The sequence below is a fragment of the Mercenaria mercenaria genome, chromosome 18, assembly GCF_021730395.1.
Source record: "Mercenaria mercenaria strain notata chromosome 18, MADL_Memer_1, whole genome shotgun sequence".
Taxonomy (NCBI): domain Eukaryota; kingdom Metazoa; phylum Mollusca; class Bivalvia; order Venerida; family Veneridae; genus Mercenaria; species Mercenaria mercenaria.
In genome coordinates, this window is record NC_069378.1 from 34,475,200 (window position 1) to 34,496,006 (window position 20,807).

The following is a 20,807-nucleotide window of genomic DNA, read 5'->3' on the forward strand; positions in this document are numbered from 1 at the left end:
CTGACACAAAAGTAACTCACAAATAGTGCTTTATTTACAGAAAAGACGTCTACCGCTGGTAAACTGCTTTGAACTGTGCTAAACTGTTTTTTTCTGAATTAGAAGAACTTTAAAACAACATTTAAAACATTTTCTCTTTTTGATCATTGCAAAATAGTTAAAAAATTAGGAATTTTTGTGAAAAAATAGGGCCTTTTTAGGAATTTCCTTTTATTTTTTAAAAAAAATAGGAATTTTAGCCAAATTGAAAAAAAATAGGAAAAAGTAGGAATTTTAGGGATGCTAGACAGCCTGTGCCAAGACAAGAAATTACATGGACGCATGCATGCATGAATAGTGCGATTTTAATATGCCCTCCTTTGAGTGCATAAAAACGATCTTCCCTAATCTATCTTCTCATACATAAGTAAAACAGACTTAAATCAATAAACATATTTTTCAACTATTTAAAGAACATGTATCTAAAGGCTACTCTATACGGTTCTTATTTCAATATGTCTTGATTTACATTCCAACAAGTGGTACATACTTGAGTTCAGTGTTCTGAGTCATTAGTTCATCTATTTTCTGTTTGTATTTCTCATCAACTTCTTGAACTTTCTGATCAAACTGTTCCTCAAAGGCAAACAAACGGACTTTCTGTAAAGTATAAACACATTCTAGAGTCTAACAATAAACAAGAGCTGTCAGTGGACAGCGCGCTCGACTATTCTCAGTGCTTGATAGTATAATATAAGCAATGAGTAAAACTTTAACATTACAATAAGCATATTCTAAGTCGAAAAGGGGCCATAATTCAGTCAAAATGCTCGATAGAGTTGCCTCCTCCTTTTTACAGACTGGGGTCATGATGGTAAACAAGTATGCAAAATATGAAAGCAATATCCCAATGGACTTTGCAAATATTTGGGGTTGTACGCAAACTTTAACATTTATTCTAAGTCGAAAAGGGGCCATAATTCAGTCAAAATGCTTGATAGAGTTGCCTCCTACTTTTTACAGACTGGGGTCATGATGGTAAACAAGTATGCAAAATATGAAAGCAATATCTCAATGGACTTTGAAAATATTTGGGGTGGTACGCAAACTTTAACATTTGTGTGACGCTCATGCTAACGCTAACACTGACGCCGGGGCGAGTAGGATAGCTCCCCTATTCTTTGAATAGTCGAGCTAAAAATATGCTGAATATTTAAGATGTTAAAACTCACAGCTACCACTATCAGAATTTCTTTTTCACCAGCAAGACACCTCAAACTTTTCATGGTAAGATACTGCTGACTACAGCCACCCCCCACCTCAACCTCTACCTCCTCTATCTAAAAGTTCAAACTAAGTAAAAGTATAAATCACCCACCCAAGGTATGTGCTGTGTTTTCAATTTACTTTTGTGTGTGTGAGTGGGGGGGGCGGGGTCCTTCAGACCTTGAGTAAATACTTTTGATCAATAACTGGCAAATCTATTTGTAAACAAAGGGGCCAAGATGGCCCTAGGTCACTCACTTGAGTAACACACCATAACAGTGTAAACATGTTTGACCTAGTGACCCAGTTTCTGACACAACATAACACAGTTTCAAATTCATCCGAGTTTTCAAAGAGATAAACAGTCTGACTAAGTTTCATGAAGATTGGAGCAAAACTATGGCCTCTGGAGTGTAAACAAGATTTTTCTTCAATTTGGCCTAGTGACCTAGTTTTTAACCCAACCTGACCCAATTTTTAACCCATCTGAGATTTTATAGAGACGAATATTTTGACCAATTTTTATTAAGATTATTATTTTTTGTTTATTGAGTGTAAACAAGCGTTTTCTTTGATTTGACCTAGTGACCTCGTTTTTGTCCCCACATGACCCAGATTAGAACTTGTCTAAGATTTTATAAAACAAACATTCTAACAAAGTTTCGCAAACATCGGAGCAAAAATGTGGCCTCTACAGTGTAAACAAGCTTTTTCTTCTATTTGACCTTGTGACCTAGTTTTTGACTCCATGTGACACAGATAAAAATTCATCTGAGATTTCATCGAGACAAACATTCTGACCATGTTTCATGCATATCAAATGAAAAATGAAGCCCCTATTGCATACACAAGCTTTTGCTTTGATTTGACCAGGTGACCTAGTTTTTGACTCCAGATGACCCATATTCAAATTTGACCTAGATTTCATCAAGAAAATCGATTCTGATCAAATTTCACAAATATCCAGTCAAAAATGCAGCTATTGCACACACACATTTTTTCTTTGATTTGACCCAGATGACTCATATTTAAACGCGACCTAGCTTTTATCAAGACAAACATTCTGACCAATTCTCATGCGTTTCAAACTTAAAATGTGGTCTCTTAGAGTGTTGACAAGATTTTGATTTGATCTGGCCTAGTGACCTAGTTTTAAATTTCACATGACCCAGATCATTAATATAAACATTCTAAGTTTCATAAAGACTCGGTCACAACTGTGGCCTCTAGAGTGTTAACAAGGCAAATGTTGATGCATGACACACGTCGGACGACGATGGACAATAAACGGTCACAATAGCTCACCTTCATGCTCAAGTGAGCTAAAAACAGATGACCCAAGTGATGGCCCATCTGTTTGTACTGGGTGTGTGAATTTAAGTCACAAGTATACCTTAACCTTGACCTTTGATCCCAATGTATGCAATAAGGTTCATCTACTGATCATAGACAACCATGCTACAAAGTTTGATGGCTATAGGCCCAGGTGTTTTCTAACTTGTGATTAGAAACAACATTGACCTTTGATATACCCAAAATAACAGAGGTCATCAAATGACTATAGGTAATCATCCTATTAAATTTGACAGTCTCAGGCCAAAGCCTTTTCAAGATTTTGATTCAAAACCCAAGTGTTTACCAACAGACAGGAGCAAAACATTATAACCCACTCTTCTCCAAAACGGGGCATTAAATGTAATCACTTGCTGGTGAATAACTTTTAAACTGGCATCTCTTTGTATTCATTCTGTCTTCTTTGGTTTTATTTCAATAAAATTTTATCAGTGTATACATAAAGATATATAAATACTGCAATTAAAAATTTAAGAAGAGATATAGTACAAACCGTATCAGTAAGTGTAGTTGTGATTTTAGCTAACTGCTGACAAGTCTCATTATACCGCTCTGTTACAATAGCTAACTCTGCCTTCGTTTCCTGAAATATAATACAATGTACATTGTATATCAACATTTTTGTTGGCTTTAACAACATTTGAAGTTCAATATTATTACTGTTATATGATGGCAGTCAGTTAACAGTACTGAAATGATCTCCATTAGTAACTGACAACTTATCTAAAGTCAGAGATTGAGGGTGAAGGACTTTACATATATACTGCCTTCTGCCAAATCATCACACAGAACATACTTCACCATGGTTTAAATTTGACCCCTGCCCCTTGTGACAGACAACCTTATAACTTACATACTCAAAATAACTCATTTTGATAATCAGAATTTCTTTCAAGTAATTACGTCAAATTTTCATTTACTTCATACATTTTTACATCCATTAGAAAATTCAATGCTAAAATGAGAAGCTTATATCTAAGGCTTACTTGTAACTCTGCAGTACATTTCTGCAATCTTTCTAAATCTGCTGCTACATTGGAGAACTTTCGTATCAAACTCTGAAAAAATAAATACAACAATATTGTACTTTGTGTATACGATACTTCAAGGAACATTCCTAGTAAATACACAATCACACACCAGAAGCCAGAAGTAACAGTGCAAAAATGATGTACATCATAATACAGGTTGCATATATGCTAAGGTCTAATCCAATATTTAAAACATGCTAAGCTATTACTTTGTTTTTTGAAATATAACTTTATTTATTAAAAATTGTCAATAACATTAAATAGATTAATATCATGAAAGGTACTCCTGATCTAAAACTAAGTATGCCTATTTAAAAGCTAAGAATGAAAACATCCCATTTAAAAGACACAAAATACCATCTCAACTCTAAAGATCAAAAAGCAAGTTTTTCTTAAGAAAATCCTTCAGAATATAATCATATCTTGCATTTCAAGTTTTTTCTTTCTAAAAACAAGTGACTTGTCTGCTTAGATCATTACAACAAGAGCTGTCACAGGAGACAGCATGCTCAACTATTTCGATGCTGGATAGTGAAACTGGGCACATTTGATGAAGCTGGAGCTGTCACTTGAGTGTTTAATGACTCCATCAGGGGATGAAGATATTGCATAATAGCTTGAGTCTGTGACAAAAATATTAAGTAATAAGAGAAATAAAGTGTATCATAAGTATAATTCTAAGCAAAAAGGGGACATAATTCATAAATTATTGGTGCAAGAGTTAAAGACATATGATGTGGGTTATTATGTGGACAATTACTTCAAGTTTGAATCAAATCCATTTAGAAATAACTGAGATATAGTGATTCTAAATAAAAGGGGGCATAATTCGTAAAAAAATTGGTGCCAGAGTTATGCCCCTTGTGTCATATGATGTGGGTGATGAGGTTGGACAACTATTTTAAGCTTGAATCAAATCCATTTAGTAAAAACTGAGATATAGTGAAAGTATATAAAAACTTTAACCTGAGATTCTATGTCACAAGGGGGAATAATTCTTGAAAAAATGGTGCAAGAGTTATGGCCCTTGTGCCATATGATGTGAGTGATGATGTTGAACAATTGTTTTAAGTTTGAATCAAATCCATTTAGTAATAACAGAGATAGAGTGAAAATGCATCAAAACTTTAACCTGAAATTCTATGTCACAAGGGGGAATAATTCTTGAAAAAATGGTGCAAGAGTTATGGCCCTTGTGCCATATGATGTGATAGATGATGTCGAACAATTGTTTTAAGTTTGAATCAAATCCATTTAGTAATAACAGAGATAGAGTGAAAATGCATCAAAACTTTAACCTGAAATTTCAAGTAAAAAGGGGACATAATTCAAGAAATATTGGTTCCAGAGTATTGACCTTGTGTCATATGATGTAATTGATCATGTGGAACAACCATTTTAATTTAAATCAAATCAATATAGTAATAACTAGAGTGAAAGTGCACCAAAATTTCAACCTGAAATTCTAAGTAAAAAGGGGATAATTCATGAAATATTGGCGTAAGAGTTATGGCCCTTATGCCAGATGATGTGAGTGATGATGAGGAATAACTATTTTTAAGTTTAAAACAAATCCATCAAGTTATTACAGAGATAAGGAGAAAATAGAGAAAGCGTAAAAAAAACTTTTACCAAGGTTGGGACGCCGAAAGACGCTGACCCCAGGGCGAGGAGGATAGCTCTCCATATTCTTTGTATAGTCGAGCTAAAAACACTGATAGAATTAATGTTTGAAATGGCTCTACCCTGGCTGATGTTTTTATACAGTGATCTCTGTGCAGACAATGTTTTGACCACAACAAATAGTTGGCCTTTCCTATCAGTATTTCATTTCAGTTTATTCTATTGATATTAATACAGAGTGTTTCAAACATGCTATTAGCACAGTACCTGTGAAAAATACTTGAAGTTGTGAAATCAGAATAAAGTACACTGACAGATGACCATAAGAAATAAATGTAAAAGTTCCAAACACAATTTCTGCTAATGAATTTACCCTGCAGTCTCTCATGCAAACAAATAGTAAGGCACAGAAAAAAGCAAAGACACTGCTTTCTAAGTGGACCCTTGAGAACTAAATTCAATGATTTATCTGTTCCAACTTTACAAAATTTATGCTGTCAAGTATCACAACCTTTTTTCCTTGGAAAACAAAGGAAAAACAGGCATACAGGGAAAAATGAGTATTTGTTGACTTACTTATTTCAGGATGAAAATTTCCTTTTTAGTGTTTATATAGGTGATATTTGTTGCACTGTAAAATTGAAATATAGTTCTCCTACTAATTCAGATAAGTTCCATATAAAGTGGCATAGTCATGAATGAATTTTATGCTTACATAATTAATTTTTTTTACGGTAGTTGATGTTTTTCTTTCTAACATTTCAAGTCCATGCAGGGAAAAAACCAACTACTTTCAATAAGAAACACTCGCTTCTGATACACAGAAGTACAGTTAAACAGCAATCTCTTGAAGCCGCAAAGAGGAAAAGACAAATGCTACATTTATCCCTGACTTTGAGTGATCAAAACACCAAATATACAAGGAAATCAGCAAAGGAACACTTGAACCACTCGAGTCACAGTCATGCTGCTGCAGTCTTCAAGTGAGCAGTGTTTGGCTGCATCAAATTAGTCATAAAAGACATTTACATTTATTTCTCATGGTCACAGAGAAACACAGCAGTGAAATTAATATCACTTCTGAATAAAAGTAAAGTAACACTCAAACATCTAAAATGATGAAAAATGATCATTATAATAACAATGATAAATAAAAACTTTGTAAATATGGCTAAAACTTCATGCAGTTAAAGGCCACTCAATTTTCAAAATGAGAAAGTATGAACAACAAGAGCTGTCACTAATGGTGACAAATGCCCCCGCAGCGCCTTGACCTTTGACCTGGTGACCTTGACCTTTGACCTGGTGACTCCAAAGTCAGTAGGGGTTGTGTACTCAATAAGTACTATCAGCATTTGAAGTTTGAAGGTCCTGGGTGCAGTGGTTCATGAGTAAAGTGCCTTCATGCAAAAAGTTAACGTTGTGATGAACAAACTAACAAACGGACGGACAGTTGAAAACTAATATGCCTCCCTTCAAAGGCATAAAAACAGACAATTTCATACTGAAAAATTTCACATGCAGTTAAAGTTTTATATAAAACATAAGGTTCAAATTAAACTTTCCATACACTACGTGACTAAATATCTAGAAAATTTGTTACATTGTCCAACTAGATAAATGAAATATCTAAAACCAATTACATTTACTATTCTATAATATGTGTCGGTATTTTTACAGCTATTTGTGATAGAATGACTAAACTGAGAAACACTTTATTGTGGAAAATAAGCTAAAATTATAATATTACAATGATCATGAAAGGGGAGACAAATCCTTGCCTATCTGACATGAAAGTACAAATGTGTGCTTCCACTGCAAAATATTGTGTATTAATTCAACATTTGTTTGATTCGAACAACTTCCGTCTCCTCCACTTAGAGAACATGTATACATGTATAAATGTAGCAAACATTTTTCACATCAGGAATTGGCAGACACCGGAGTGTCTTTTTTGTTTCAAGAAGAATTCTTATTGTACATACTAATACAATATAAACTCTGATCTTTTTTCCTACACTTTATGTGAGATATAATAAGAAAACAAAGTACATTTGTATTTTCTCCATATTTTTACATTAAGAATATAGTAATATTATGAAAGTAAAGTATTTCCAAACACAAAGATTTTAACAGCTTTAGCAGAGACAGTTAGTTACCCAGAAAGCATTTCTGTGATCAGGCCAGTCGATTTGAAAAATATGGCATCTAAAGATTTTGTTTTGATGGATCAGAGAAATCTGAGTAGTTTTCGTAACGGTTAATCCAACAAATACATGTGTAAATTTACTTTAAAGTTTCACTATACACTTACAGGGTGAAGTGATCCTGCCTTGTGGTGGCCATGCTTTTTGACAAATCAAACTAATTTGAACAAACTCGGTTAAGAGTCACCCAAAAAAATTTCCTGCAAGTCTGACCAATGTTTTAGGAGATGTTGTTTGAAAATTTTCCTATTTTTAGCTTTCGGGGCCCCTATGTGCAATAAAGTGGAACCGTTTGAAATACATTGGAAAAGGACCATCAAAGGAATGCCCAGGCAAATGCTATCAACTTCTAGTGTATGCTGCAGAGGAGATGTCATCTCAAAAAGATGTAACAACACACAGGGACTTGCCAGAAAATGGATGACGTCACAGTTATGTGAACATAAATGATCTCATTTTACATTTAAGTCAGCTAAATATTCTACCAACTACAAAAAAAAAAGCGTATCTAAAATTTTTCTCAGATTGCTCTGTGTCTTACTGAAGGGATGAATGTGCGCCCTTGTGGTGAACTGTGTTTGCTATATGTAAAGTGCCTTTGAACAGTTATCATGAAAAAGCGCTATATAAATCGTTATAAAAAAATAATATACCACAAATCTGAAAACTCAGCTTTTTTCTATTTATATTTAAAATTGCAGGAAAAATTATAGGATAAAATTTGAAATGAAAATATGTATGTGCCCTGAAAGAAATGTCCTCCCTAATAATCTATGTTAACAATTAACAAAGGTGCTACATGTACTATAAGCCTGAATATGCATTAATATTTTTCTAAAGAATTAAAACTCTACATATAAAATATATAAAGTTCCCTAAGAATAAACAAGTTAATGTTTGAAGTATTATAGTGATCTCACATATCTCATTCAATTCCTGTGTTGGAAAATATCAACAAAATACATATAGCAAATAGACAATACAGAGAGATAGAAAGAATCATAGCATGTTTTATACAATTTTCCATATCAAATGCACTCTATTCAAATGACTGCAGTTTTTCACAAAACTTTGCTTGAATATAATTTATATGTCAAAATTTCAGCAGAACAAGATTATAAATATTTTAACAATAAACACTAAGTGCCAATTAGTTTATACTTATTAAAGAAAAGAGTGTTTACCAGGTAACTTGAGTCAAACAGAGTCTGCTTTTTGGGCTAAAAGGTGTATGTGTCTCAAACCGAGTTTTACAGAAATTACCATTCTTTAAACTTTGAGTAGGGCTTAAAAGAGCAAAAGAACTCTTCATAGACCTAAATGAATAAACGTTAACGCTAATGAAGGTCTCATATTGCATAAACATGCATAAAGTGACCAAAAGCCGCAAAAAAGAAGGAATTTTTGTTTTATCAAATTAACAGATTCACTTTAGTCATATTGTAGTAAAAAATGTAATCAGAATAATAATCCAGGTTTATTTTAATTTAAATGGAAAAGAAATTGTTAATAGAAAAGTACTGTACTGTTATGCTTTACTATTTTTTGTTTATGTTCAATTTAACATCACGCTGACTCAAGTTATAGATCAAATGACGACTTTCCATTTTTTGACGATGGAGGAAGGCCGTAGGTACCCCTCCAGACATTATTTCAAGCACATGGGAGCACCTGGGTAGAACCACAAACCAGGTTTCGTAAGTCAGCTGGATGTCTTCCTCACAGGGTGAATTCTACACCCGAAGTGAGGTTTCCAACCTACAGCAATGAGAGGTAAACGATTCGAAGTCAGCATCCTTAACCCATTCGATCATGGAAGTACCGTTTTTTTTTTATCTTGCAGTTTATTAAAAGACAAGTTATAAATAGAAATATTACACAAAATTAATATTAAGAGAAATAATTACCATTCAATGATATAACATTTATCAAAGAGATTTTTAAAAAAATCTTACAAATTCACATCCAACATACAGGCAGATTAAAAAAATCTTCATCATTTATCCAATCCATAACATCATTTTAGCATTAAGAAAAGCTGTCAACTTACATCCATTTCCCTCTTGTTTTCCTTGCGTATTGCGTCTATTGCCCTGTGCTGATCTTTACTCCATTGACTTTTCTCTAATGCCTTCTCTTGCATAAATTTTTGTTCTTAAATGGAAACAAAAAATCAGATCACAAAATCTGACTACATAAATCCCTTACAAGCACAAAACTTAGACAAATATATAGCATTATATGCTCTGTGTTTTAAAAAGGCAAAATCAACCTCCTCATGAGAAGAAGCTGTTTAAAGTTTATTTTCATCTTTCAGCTCTTGGAGCCCAAAAAACAATTTACAATATTGTATCCTGTTTTGCTTTCTTATATGACAACAAAATATAAAACAAATCAGCATTACTCATTTCTTGAAGTTCTTTATTTTTCTGCATCTCAAGGTCATTTTTTAAATCTTCCTCCTTTCTCTTCCATTTCTCATCTGTTTCTTGATGTAATGAAGATTTGTATGATTCAAATGCTCCTTGTAGAAATTCTATCTCTTTCTTCATCCGTGCTGTAAGTAAACTACCACATTAAGTGCATTCATTTGGTTACTTTTCCTATCATATTAGTATGGCCCTATTTCATTTTTTTTTTTATACAACCTTTGACCTGTAACCACCTTCAAAGACTATCATGTCTTTCTTTGAAAACCATATTTAGAAGACCAGGTAAAACTTCATCAATGTTTTGTAAGATAAATATTTGGCATCAAACTGTATCAATATTTTCTCCAGTAAAAGCATAATAAACAAATTATATTCTCCAGATAGAAGTTGGTTGTAGGGACCTCTGTGGCCTATGGTTATGGCTTATCACTTCAAGTTACGTGGCTTCGCAGCTGGGAGTTAAAAATATGCTCATGGTATTGAATTATTGCATGTGAGACTCCTATCCAGATGGTCTGCTAAATGCAACTTGCTGAAGGTTGGTTGTTTTTCTATACATGTAAAATAACTTCAAAGTGCATTTGAGGTCTTCTTTGACCACTGAGGTTGTAATGTCACAATATAACTTGTGTTGATGGCATTTTAAAGTCAAAGAAAACAAAGCTGTCACTAACGGTGACAAATGCCCCCCGCAGCGCCTTGACCTTTGACCTGGTGACCCCAAAGTCAGTAGGGGTCATGTACTCAATAAGTTCTATCAGCATGTGAAGTTTGAAGGTCCTGGGTGCAGCAGTTCACGAGTACAGTGTCTTCATGCAAAAAGTTAACGTTGTGACGAACGAACGAACGAACGGACGGACAGTTGAAAACTAATATGCCTCCCTTCGGGGGCATAAAAAACAAACATTCTACCAGTAGCTGGATATGTTTTTTGGAAAACTCAGGATTCCTCTCAGTGGTAAAATGTATGTTACTAAAGAGCTAAATGAACAAAGTTTTATGTCATATCTTTTTAAACGTTTTCCGATTAGGAGCAACATTTGGTATGTATTTTGTCTGTTTGGGCTTTAAGTCACACTTACACAGTTCAGGTAACTTTCCGTCTTAAAGTGAGAAGCAAGACCAGGTGACAAGTATTATTTCAGGCACTGGCAAGCTAGTGTATAAAACAGCTGACCTGTAATCTTGCTGGATTACTTCCCCACTGATGACCAAGACTTCCAACCAAATGAGTCGCGGTCTAGGTGTTTGATAACTTTAACCTTAACCACTTTGACCACAAAGGCAAATATTTGGCACACAAGTACAAATTAAGTTGTCACAGTTTACCTATTTGAGCTTCAGCATTTGTTTTGTAGTTGGTATGTTCTGTTTCCATTGCTTTCTTCAATTTGTCTAACTCTTCTTCACCTTCCCGTTCTTTTTCTCTAAAATATAAGATGCAGTCAAATTAAATTTTAAAGCAACTTGAATCTGAAGGTGGTTTATACCAAGTTCATCTGAGGGGATATTGAACATATGTATCATCTTGTGCTAAAAAACAACCATTTTGGTACCAGAATTTCAAGACTGGTTTCCAAACTCAGTTCTATGATCTAAAGCTCACAGTCTATAAAAGTATTAGTGGCACAATCAAGTGAATTAAGCTGTTGAAACTGAATCATTTACAAAGCTGTCCTTGATCAATATTGATTCTAAGCTCATTACAGGGTGGCCACCAAAAATCTGAAGTAAATTTTCCTGACAATTCCCTGAATTTTCCCTGACATGATAGTCAGTTTCCCTGATACTTTGTTCGGCGTAGCAACACTTGTGAATATAAATGTAGTAATATTATGGCCTCCATCCTCCCCTTCTATATATACCTTCTCCACCAATAAACTTGTTTATTTTACATCTATTTTATATACATATGAAATTATATTTATTTATTATATTTTCAATTTATTTTATTTTCAGAATCCTGTTTGCATAATCAATTATATAGATAATTTAAGATCTCATTGAGCAACTTCAGTAAGAGTAGTAAGCATGGTAAGTAACAACTCAAAACAACTCAAAAAATAAAACTTCAATACTTCAGCAGCAATGACTTACATTTCACATACATGTACATACCATTATTTATTTTGTAACTTGTTGTGATACTAATTCCAGTCTTTTATTGCCTATAACATTGATTATTCAAATTAACAATGTGATTACAGCTTTAATCAGTTATCATGTTTTAATGTAAATGAACTGAGCCTGATTTTAAACATTCTCCTTTACAATGCCACAAAGACACTGTTTAACTTTTAACTTTAAAGAAAAATATGAAATCTAGACAAATGGTCTTCAAGATTTGACATAAAAGTTTCTTCGAAAATGAATCAGTCCACTAAATTAGCATACAACTGTCAACACCTCCTTGCATTCATAACAACAATTTCATCTTTCTGGTAAACTGAGTTTAATTAAAACTCAAGTCATGACATGGGACACCAGCATAATGACTTTGTGTCCAGTATGGATTAAAAAAGCCTGTACTCTGATCAGGAACCATCCTGTTCATTTTAACTTTATAGACCTATGGCTGTTACAGTTAATGTGCACAAACAAACAACATGGATCCTGATCAGACTACACAGAATGTACAGGCTAGTCTTGTTAGTCTACTGGTTTCAAAGCCAAAGAGTATTCTCATGAAGTTGCTAATTTTATGGTTTTAAAAATACATTTCATGATTATGGTATTCAAGACTAATGTTAATGTTTGTTAATAACTAGCAAAAGTCTAACAAGCAACTACTACCAATACACAGGTACTTCTATTGCATGATTCAAATGTTGGTATACATTTTGTTAATGTCGGTAATGTACTGACACTCAATTCATATTAGTTTTTAGTTGTGTAACAACTTCTGCTTGCTTTCAAAGAACAATGTTTTATGATGCATAATTTTCTATTACAGAACATCATATACCGTAACATAGCATGTAAAAACAAAAATAAACATTATTGTATTTCAGAATTCTCATTAAAACATGTAGATTTTGAAAATTATACTTTTAATTTTGAGGTCTAAATATTATTTCAATGTTTGATTTAGTTTGTATTTTGAAAATTCATTTCTTTATCATCATAATCTGTGCAAATCTTACATATGTCAAGAAAGCTGAGGTGTTTGCCTTATAGCACTTGTGTCCAGTCTCTTTAAGAAGTTGTCAATGGTATTTATCAAAAGACCTTTATTAAATAGATTTAAATATTTGTTTTATCACCAAAGACTTCCAGGTTTTAGATCTAATCAGATTGTTGTTGTCTGATGATTTTCAAAAGTGATGCATCCTTTGTTAAGCCAAATCATAAGAAGGTATATAAACCTGATATATAGATACTTTGTGTTACTTAAGCTAGTCACTTTACTTTGTGAACAAATCAAGGACTCTTAGTGATCAACTCTGTGTAATTAATTTTAAAGGAAACTCTGTGTTTTAATCTTAGTAACTTTGTGAAAGTAAAGAAATATTATTGTTGAAATTTAATTGTTGAAATATCAGAAATAAAAATTCAGAAAATGTTTAACAGGAGACTTGTGTGTATTTTAACAAGGCAGTCTGAAAGACAGCTTAATCCCCCGCCACTGGTATGGATAGTGAAAGGGTAAACCTTTGACCTTAAGCTGTGACCTTGACCTTGAACTGACATGGCTGACCCATGAATTCTGCACATCGTCTAGATGAGGTGATCATTTGAGCCAAGTTTCATGTAAATCCTAAAAGGGGTTTTAGGAGATACAGAATGGACACAAAATGGAAGGCTCAAATCTTTGACTCTAAGTTGTGACCTTGACCTTGAGCCAGCATGGCTGACTCATCAATTCTGCATATCGTCTTGATGAGGTGATCATTTGACCCAAGTTTGATGAAAATTCTTCAAGGGGTTTAGGAGATACAGAGCGGACACAAAATGGAAGGCTCAAACCTTTGACCTTGAGTTGTGACCTTGACCTATAGCCAACATAGCTGACTCATGGGTTCTGCACATTGTCTTGATGAGGTGATCATTTGATTCAAGTTTCATGATTATCCTTCAAGGGGTTTAATAGATACAGAGTGGACACGAAATGAAAGGCTCAAACCTTTGACCTTGAGTTGTGACCTTGACCTTGAACCAACATGGCTGACTCATGGGTTCTGCACATCATCTTGATGAGGTGATCATTTGACCCAAGTTTCATGAAAATCCTTCAAGGGGTTAAGGAGATACAGAGCGGACACAAAATGTTACGGAAGGACGGACGGAGACCATTTCTATAACCCCCCACCCACCCCTACTTGTGGTGGGAGATTAATAAAAGGATCATTACTCCCACATCTTAAGACAAACAAAACTATTTGTTCATAATAAATGTATTAGTATTTGAGCTCTGGGGCAATGGTTGCTCAATTCCATTTTAGCTTCTCTCCATTTTAGAAACAAAAACATATCTCTTATAGTTAATGAGTAACAGTTTTAGAATCATCAAACAGTGAGTGCATTTGCTATGTATAGTATTCTGTATTATATGAAATAAATGTAACTGTTATGAAGAAGAGAAACCGCCAGTAGCCAAGACATAATTATACACTCTTTAAAATTTTTTCTTTCAATTTTTGAAAAATTCCCTGACAATTCCCTAATTTTTTCAAAATTTTCAAATTCCCTGAATTTTCCATACAGGGAATTTTTTTAGCCTTTTTCCCTGTTTTCCCTGTTTTCCAGAGTGGGTGGCCACCCTGCATTAGCCCTTATCATGCTGGACACAACTGATTTTGCCTTTGCGACCAGTGCAGCTCATGATAAGCCTGCACATCTGTGCAGTCTGATGAAGACATGCACTGTACGCCATTCAGTCAGTATTTTTGGTATGCACCCCTTTTAACGGTTAATGGTACTGTCCAAATCGAAGATGGACAGGTTCGTTAAAGAAATTTTGCAGGGTAAGGGTTATAGTGAATGCTTTCATTTGACAAAGTCATCCAGCTGCAAAGGGTTAGTGGATCTAACCAGATATTTAAGGCACTGCTTGAAACAAGAACTGGACGGGAAGCTAATGCCTTTTCACAATCATATATATCTGATCAAATACTTTTATCACAGGAATTTTGTCCCCATTTCTGATTCAGAGACTTCTATTTCTTTCCTCAGATCAAGTGAACTGGATGAAAAATTGATCTAATCACAATTATTATACTCATAAAAAGCCAATAAATGATGATGAAATGCAGATAACTATATATTATTATATTTTCATTCAAATATCTACGCAAGTTGTCATAATGCACAGCATGCATAAGAGACGGCAACGTTCAGTTGATATATTATCTACTTACGCAACAGCATTTCTCTTGGCATTTTCAAGTTCCTCGACTCTGTCTTTGAGAAATTCATCTCCCTACAGAACATGACAGTTCTTTTAGCATGTGTATTAAACAAACAAGAAATTGCAGAACTATGTTGCTAACATTAGCCAGTAGTATAAACAATCATAAGTGTTTTACAGAACAAGAAGGTAACTATGAAATTATTAAGTGTTGGAGACAATTTTTTGAGCACTTTACAGCTGCACAAATCCATGAAATAGATTTCCAACATCCCATATTTTATCAACAATTTAAAAACCACAAAATGTTGTCCCTCATGAAATACCTGTTTTTACCAAAACAGTAAAACACACTGTGAAAATATTTAATTTTGTTGGCATGTTTTCTAGTCGTGTTAGCTCAGCACAAACTGTGGTTTCTGAACCGAGATATTACCTTGAGTTTTGTCTGTTTATGGTTGAGCCTCTCTTCCTCAAGATACAAGGTCAGGTCTGAAATCCTCTCCTGTAGCTGAGATATAAGATTGTCCCTAAAAAAAAGCCCAGACATTTCAACTTGGTTAACACGCACATTTAAACTTGGTTAGCAGTCTTTATATTCAAAATTTTAATTTGGTGAACAATCTTTTTTAGTAAATTTCAACTTTGTGAACAATTTTCGCTCCAACATTTTAACCTGGTGAACAGTCTTTATTTCAACATATTAACATTATGAACAGTCTTTATTCCAACATTTTTACTTGGTGAACAGTCTTTATTAAGGAAACAGTCATTGTTTCAAAATTCAACTTGGTAAACATGGTAACCAGTCTGTAAAATAGTCTTAATTTCAAAATTTTAACAATGTTACTGTCTTACCTTTCATGGTCTTCATGTTTCTTCCTGAAAGCACACAATAAGTAAAATAGATATTATTTATGAGAATAATGATATACTTATATTAAATATAAAGTAAAGGTCACTGCCATATAAACTATAACCGTAAACCTCGGCCACATTCAGTATACTCAGTTAAAATTTGGAGAAAAATTATTCAAGAGGGAAACAGTAGTAAAGTAATGCAAGATGTAACTTCTTTTTAAATGTGACGCTACAAAAATATAAAATCTTGTAAACAAACAGTTTGGTGGTGACGGTTTTAACTTTTCATTTATCTAAAATATTATAAATATCCAATCTTTAACATTAAAGAGCACCTGTAACCGGTTTCATTGCAAGATCAGGTTGTTCAAATATTTCTATATAAAGCATTTGTCTAGAATCAATCTTCAAAAAACCTTGTCTGGCATATCTTAATTTCTTAAAACCAAAGTAAATATGACAAAATATAGGTCTCGTATGGCATTCGTAAAACATTCTTCTGGTAAGTAAACAGTAATATATTGTTATTCACCAGTAAAACATGTACAGGATTACAACTGTTATCTGCCCCAACAAATACTGTAAACAAACAAGGAAAGAATTGTATCTCTTAATGATAATCAATAAAGACAGACATTGATTATCTAGTCATGTTGTGATTCACTCACATGTTTTATCTGTCATCAAAGTTTTCACTTATCTAATGCTACAACAAAACAAAATTATTGAAAATCAATCACACCCAGACAGAATAAAAGGTTAACACTATTAGTGCCATGCAAATTTAGACAACAAGTGTCACTATCTGGGTAACACACCCACTATATCTGTATCAAAAGGGTTCACAGCCTGTATGTAATCAGTTGATCAAAATGTAATTAACCAAATGTACACTGACAGCCAAAAGGAGAAATTATTAGAAAATATTTGTCAATAATAACTTCTGATTTGTATTGTATTTTTTTTTTGTGTAAAAGGTGAATATAAAAATAAAATTTCTTTATAACTGATATTTTTAGACTTCTCAATACATGCTTGGCGCCTTCACAAAAAAGTTTCAAAATAAATGAAACATACATAAGACATTACAATAATGCATTCAGTAGATTTATGTTTCACAAATAATTAACATAACCTTTACGCTCCTAAATTTCTAAAATGGACTTGTCTATCATTCAATTTGGGCAGTACCATCTATCATTCAAAGGGGTGTTCACTGAAAATTTACTGACTGAATGATGTGCAGGTTGATCTTGGTCTGCACTGGTTGCAAAGACAGGATTACTTGCCGCCAGCAGACTAAAGGTTAATGTTCACTGTATTATAGTTAACCAAAACCACCAAATAATTATTATAATAATTTTACATCTCTTTTATATTTCACCATTGCAATTAATTGAAAGCATTGGTGACTATGCTCATTTCATATAGCCTTAACATTTACATTTTAATGAAAAAGTATAACAACTCAAGGCATTGAAATTTGGTATGAATATTTTTTTCGACCCTATTGAATATAGCAGGTTTGACAGAGACTCCAGAGACAAATGACAAAATCCCCAAGACATAAAAATTTGTCTGATTGTTCCATTTCCCTTCCCTCCTTTTTCAACACTTAATTATATAATTAAGTTATGTAATGACCAACATGCAGATTTCCTGAATCTTCATTCTGTAACAGTAATTACATGTTATCTGCAAGTACATGAGCACTTCCTCACATAAACAAGAAGAGGATAAAAGCTGATCTGATGGGCTAGGGCAGTGCTAGCATAATGGGCTAGGACAGAGCTAACATAATGGGTTAGGACAGAGCTTACATAATGGGCTAGGGCAGTGCTAACATAATGGGCTAGGACAGAGCTAACATAATGGGCTAGGACAGAGCTAACATAATGGGCCAGGGCAGTGCTAACACAATGGGCTAGGACAGAGCTAACATAATGGGCTAGGACAGAGCTAACATAATGGGCTAGGGCAGTGCTAACATAATGGGCTAGGACAGAGCTAACATAATGGGCTAGGACAGAGCTAACATAATGGGCTAGGGCAGTGCTAACATCATGGGCTAGGACAGTGCTAACATAATGGGCTAGGGCAGTGCTATCATATTTGGCTCGGACAGAGCTAACATAATGGGCTAGGACAAAGCTAACCTGATGGGCTAGGGCACTGCTAACATGATGGGCTGGGACAGAGCTAACCTGATGGGCTAGGATGGAACATAAACCCCCAACCCCTCCACCTCCCCCTCCACCAATCCCATGCAAGGATCAAGCTTACTTCTACGGGGTAAACTGTCTAACTCACTCCAATTCTAGAATTTATCAAGTCAATGATGCTGTAAGCGATAAGCACCTTGTATTAAAACATGCATTCGATTATAACTAAACAAAAACATGCAGCAAGTCAGTAACATTGAAATCACAGGGAGTTTACTACAGCATACACCTACCCAGTCTCTCCATAGCAAGGTATTTTAAGATAAGGTGACTCAGATCTTCCCCTTTTAGAAGAAATGTAATACAAACTAAATATACGATATTCTTTTTTTAACTTTAAGACAAAACTATTCCAAAAATTATACTTACATGTTTAAGCACATTCGTGATAAGAGAAGAAATCACTTGTAAAAATATGAATGTTTCACTTAATAATTTAAAATATTTGCAAAAAATGCATCTCACTGTTTTACAAAATATATCAAGTTCTTGTAAATATATTTTAAACATTATTCCAGCTGAATGTACCTAGTATCAATGTTCAAAAGTTATCCGGAAACCACTGAAATCTTTGCTTTTCAGCAGTTTTAAAGATATACTTTATAGACAAATCAAAATGTAAAGATTTACTGGTTTGAATTTAATGCCAATTCTTTACTCTGACTTAAGTACTGACTCATTCACCACAAGTAACTTAGAACTTCATAACATGTATCAAATGTGGGAGCCAAGCGACTTCAAACGCATTATCTTCTAGTTAATCACGAGATATCTGCCTCACTAGGGAACCAAACTTGTGCCCTCTAATACATAGTTTCCTTTGTATTCTATGGTTCTGTACTTACTTTGTCTCTTCATCATGAGTCGGCTCGAATAATTCATCTTTTAGCGTTACTGAATATTTCGCTTTACTCTTTGACAATATGTAGCCTGGACCCACAACAAATGGAACCAAGGGAGGCTGAAAATATAAGAATTTTCTTTCTTAAAATTAACATGATAATTTCAGTAATATGTCAGTTATCTACAATTACAATGGCCTTAACATAGAAAAGGGCTGCCTGGTGACTGTTTCAGCAAATTCTCAGGGAAATCTATTTCAATGTAGTCAACTGGATTTTGGACATGACATGGATTTGCTCACAACTGTTGGAAGCAAATATGTACAACTATTTAAATTCCCTAAGAATTCTGGGTAACATCAAATATTGACTGAAAGCATTTGTAAATTCTGATTTACCCAACCTGTTTACCAAACCATGACAGCATTTTCAAATATAAGTTATATAATGCAATACAAATATTTTTGCCCAATAGTTTTTACAGTAACTCTAAAAATATTTCTTAAATTTTCAAACTTGGAAAATAATATTTTCAAAAATGTTTTGAATAAAATGAAAACTTTAAAATATCTAATTATCTCCCTTTTATCAAAACTAAGCCAGATTAAATAATAATCAAAACTGAATAATGTTAATTGGAACAAAGTTTGTTGAAAGAATCTATTTACAAACATTAACCTAAATTGTAATCATTCTCGCATATCAGAGAACCATGGTTCCCTAGTTGAATTTCTGGCACAGTTTGCTGACATTATTTAGTCTGGTTACATTACAGGTAAAAAGTTTCAGCCATTCAGCGACGCTTCTTTGCAAACCAATCAAGAGTGACCGTGTCCTTTTCAATATTGACTTTGAATGTATCAGAGTAGAGTAATAAACCTTATTCACATTCATTCAGTATCATCATAATTCACAGGGTCCATCATCATCATCTTAGGTCAAAATTTTAGGGAGAAGTTCTCCGTCCACAGAATTTAGGGAGAAGTTGAGGAATTTAAGGAGAAGAATCGGCATAGCATTCCTGCCTATTATATATCCACTTTCTATGGGTCTAGCTGTAACTTATAAACAGTAATTATTAATATTTTAAGGAAATTGATTCTTGCATTATCATTTTCATGAATTTCTAAATAAAGTAAAAACTTAGCTATGAAAAAGTCGCCTTTAAATTTTTATCCGAAATTTACATGTCCAAAACTTGTAAATATATCAGGCGCATGATCAAAACACCGTGAAAATTTTCATTCATGTTTCGATTCTCGTGCTTTTATAATGCCTGATTTTTGCATCAACTTGTTCAGATTTATACATTTAATTTATTTATTTATTATTTTTTTTCGAAAATAATACCAAACTCGTAGATAATGCATGGCGATCTTTTTACAATATTTTGTACGGCAGTTCTGACGTCCGCGAAATCAATTTTTATCCACAGTACCAGAGCAATTCATTTACAGAAATTGGCCGTAATCATGGTAATTGAAATAATTTTTGAAGTAATCTTTTATAAAATGAAAGAATAATATACAGTTGTTGCATAAGATCATGCTCTCATTGTTTATCGGCTTTTTACATGCCGATTGAAAATTTTCAAAATGGCGGCGGCTTACAATATTATTAATTGACACTGTGGGATATTAACAC

The 20,807-nt window shown here is 33.6% G+C and overlaps 1 protein-coding gene across 9 annotated transcripts in view; it reads right to left on the minus strand.

Moving 5' to 3' along the window:
- The window catches only part of LOC123538116 (flagellum-associated coiled-coil domain-containing protein 1-like), a 58,185-nt gene that overhangs the window by 7,868 nt on the left and 29,510 nt on the right, over positions 1-20,807 (minus strand). For 6 of the 9 annotated variants that reach the window (XM_053529958.1, XM_053529953.1, XM_053529954.1 and 3 more), the window contains 11 exons: positions 19,167-19,282; positions 18,555-18,605; positions 16,097-16,120; positions 15,675-15,768; positions 15,249-15,310; positions 11,221-11,318; positions 9,864-10,016; positions 9,510-9,613; positions 3,585-3,656; positions 3,092-3,181; positions 530-639 (listed from right to left, as the gene is read on the minus strand). In XM_053529958.1, coding sequence (XP_053385933.1) covers positions 530-639; positions 3,092-3,181; positions 3,585-3,656; positions 9,510-9,613; positions 9,864-10,016; positions 11,221-11,318; positions 15,249-15,310; positions 15,675-15,768; positions 16,097-16,120; positions 18,555-18,605; positions 19,167-19,282 — 974 coding nt within the window. The remainder of the gene's footprint in view (positions 1-529; positions 640-3,091; positions 3,182-3,584; positions 3,657-9,509; positions 9,614-9,863; positions 10,017-11,220; positions 11,319-15,248; positions 15,311-15,674; positions 15,769-16,096; positions 16,121-18,554; positions 18,606-19,166; positions 19,283-20,807) is intronic. The other 3 variants (XM_053529960.1, XM_053529957.1, XM_053529964.1) reach the window with 1 other exon arrangement.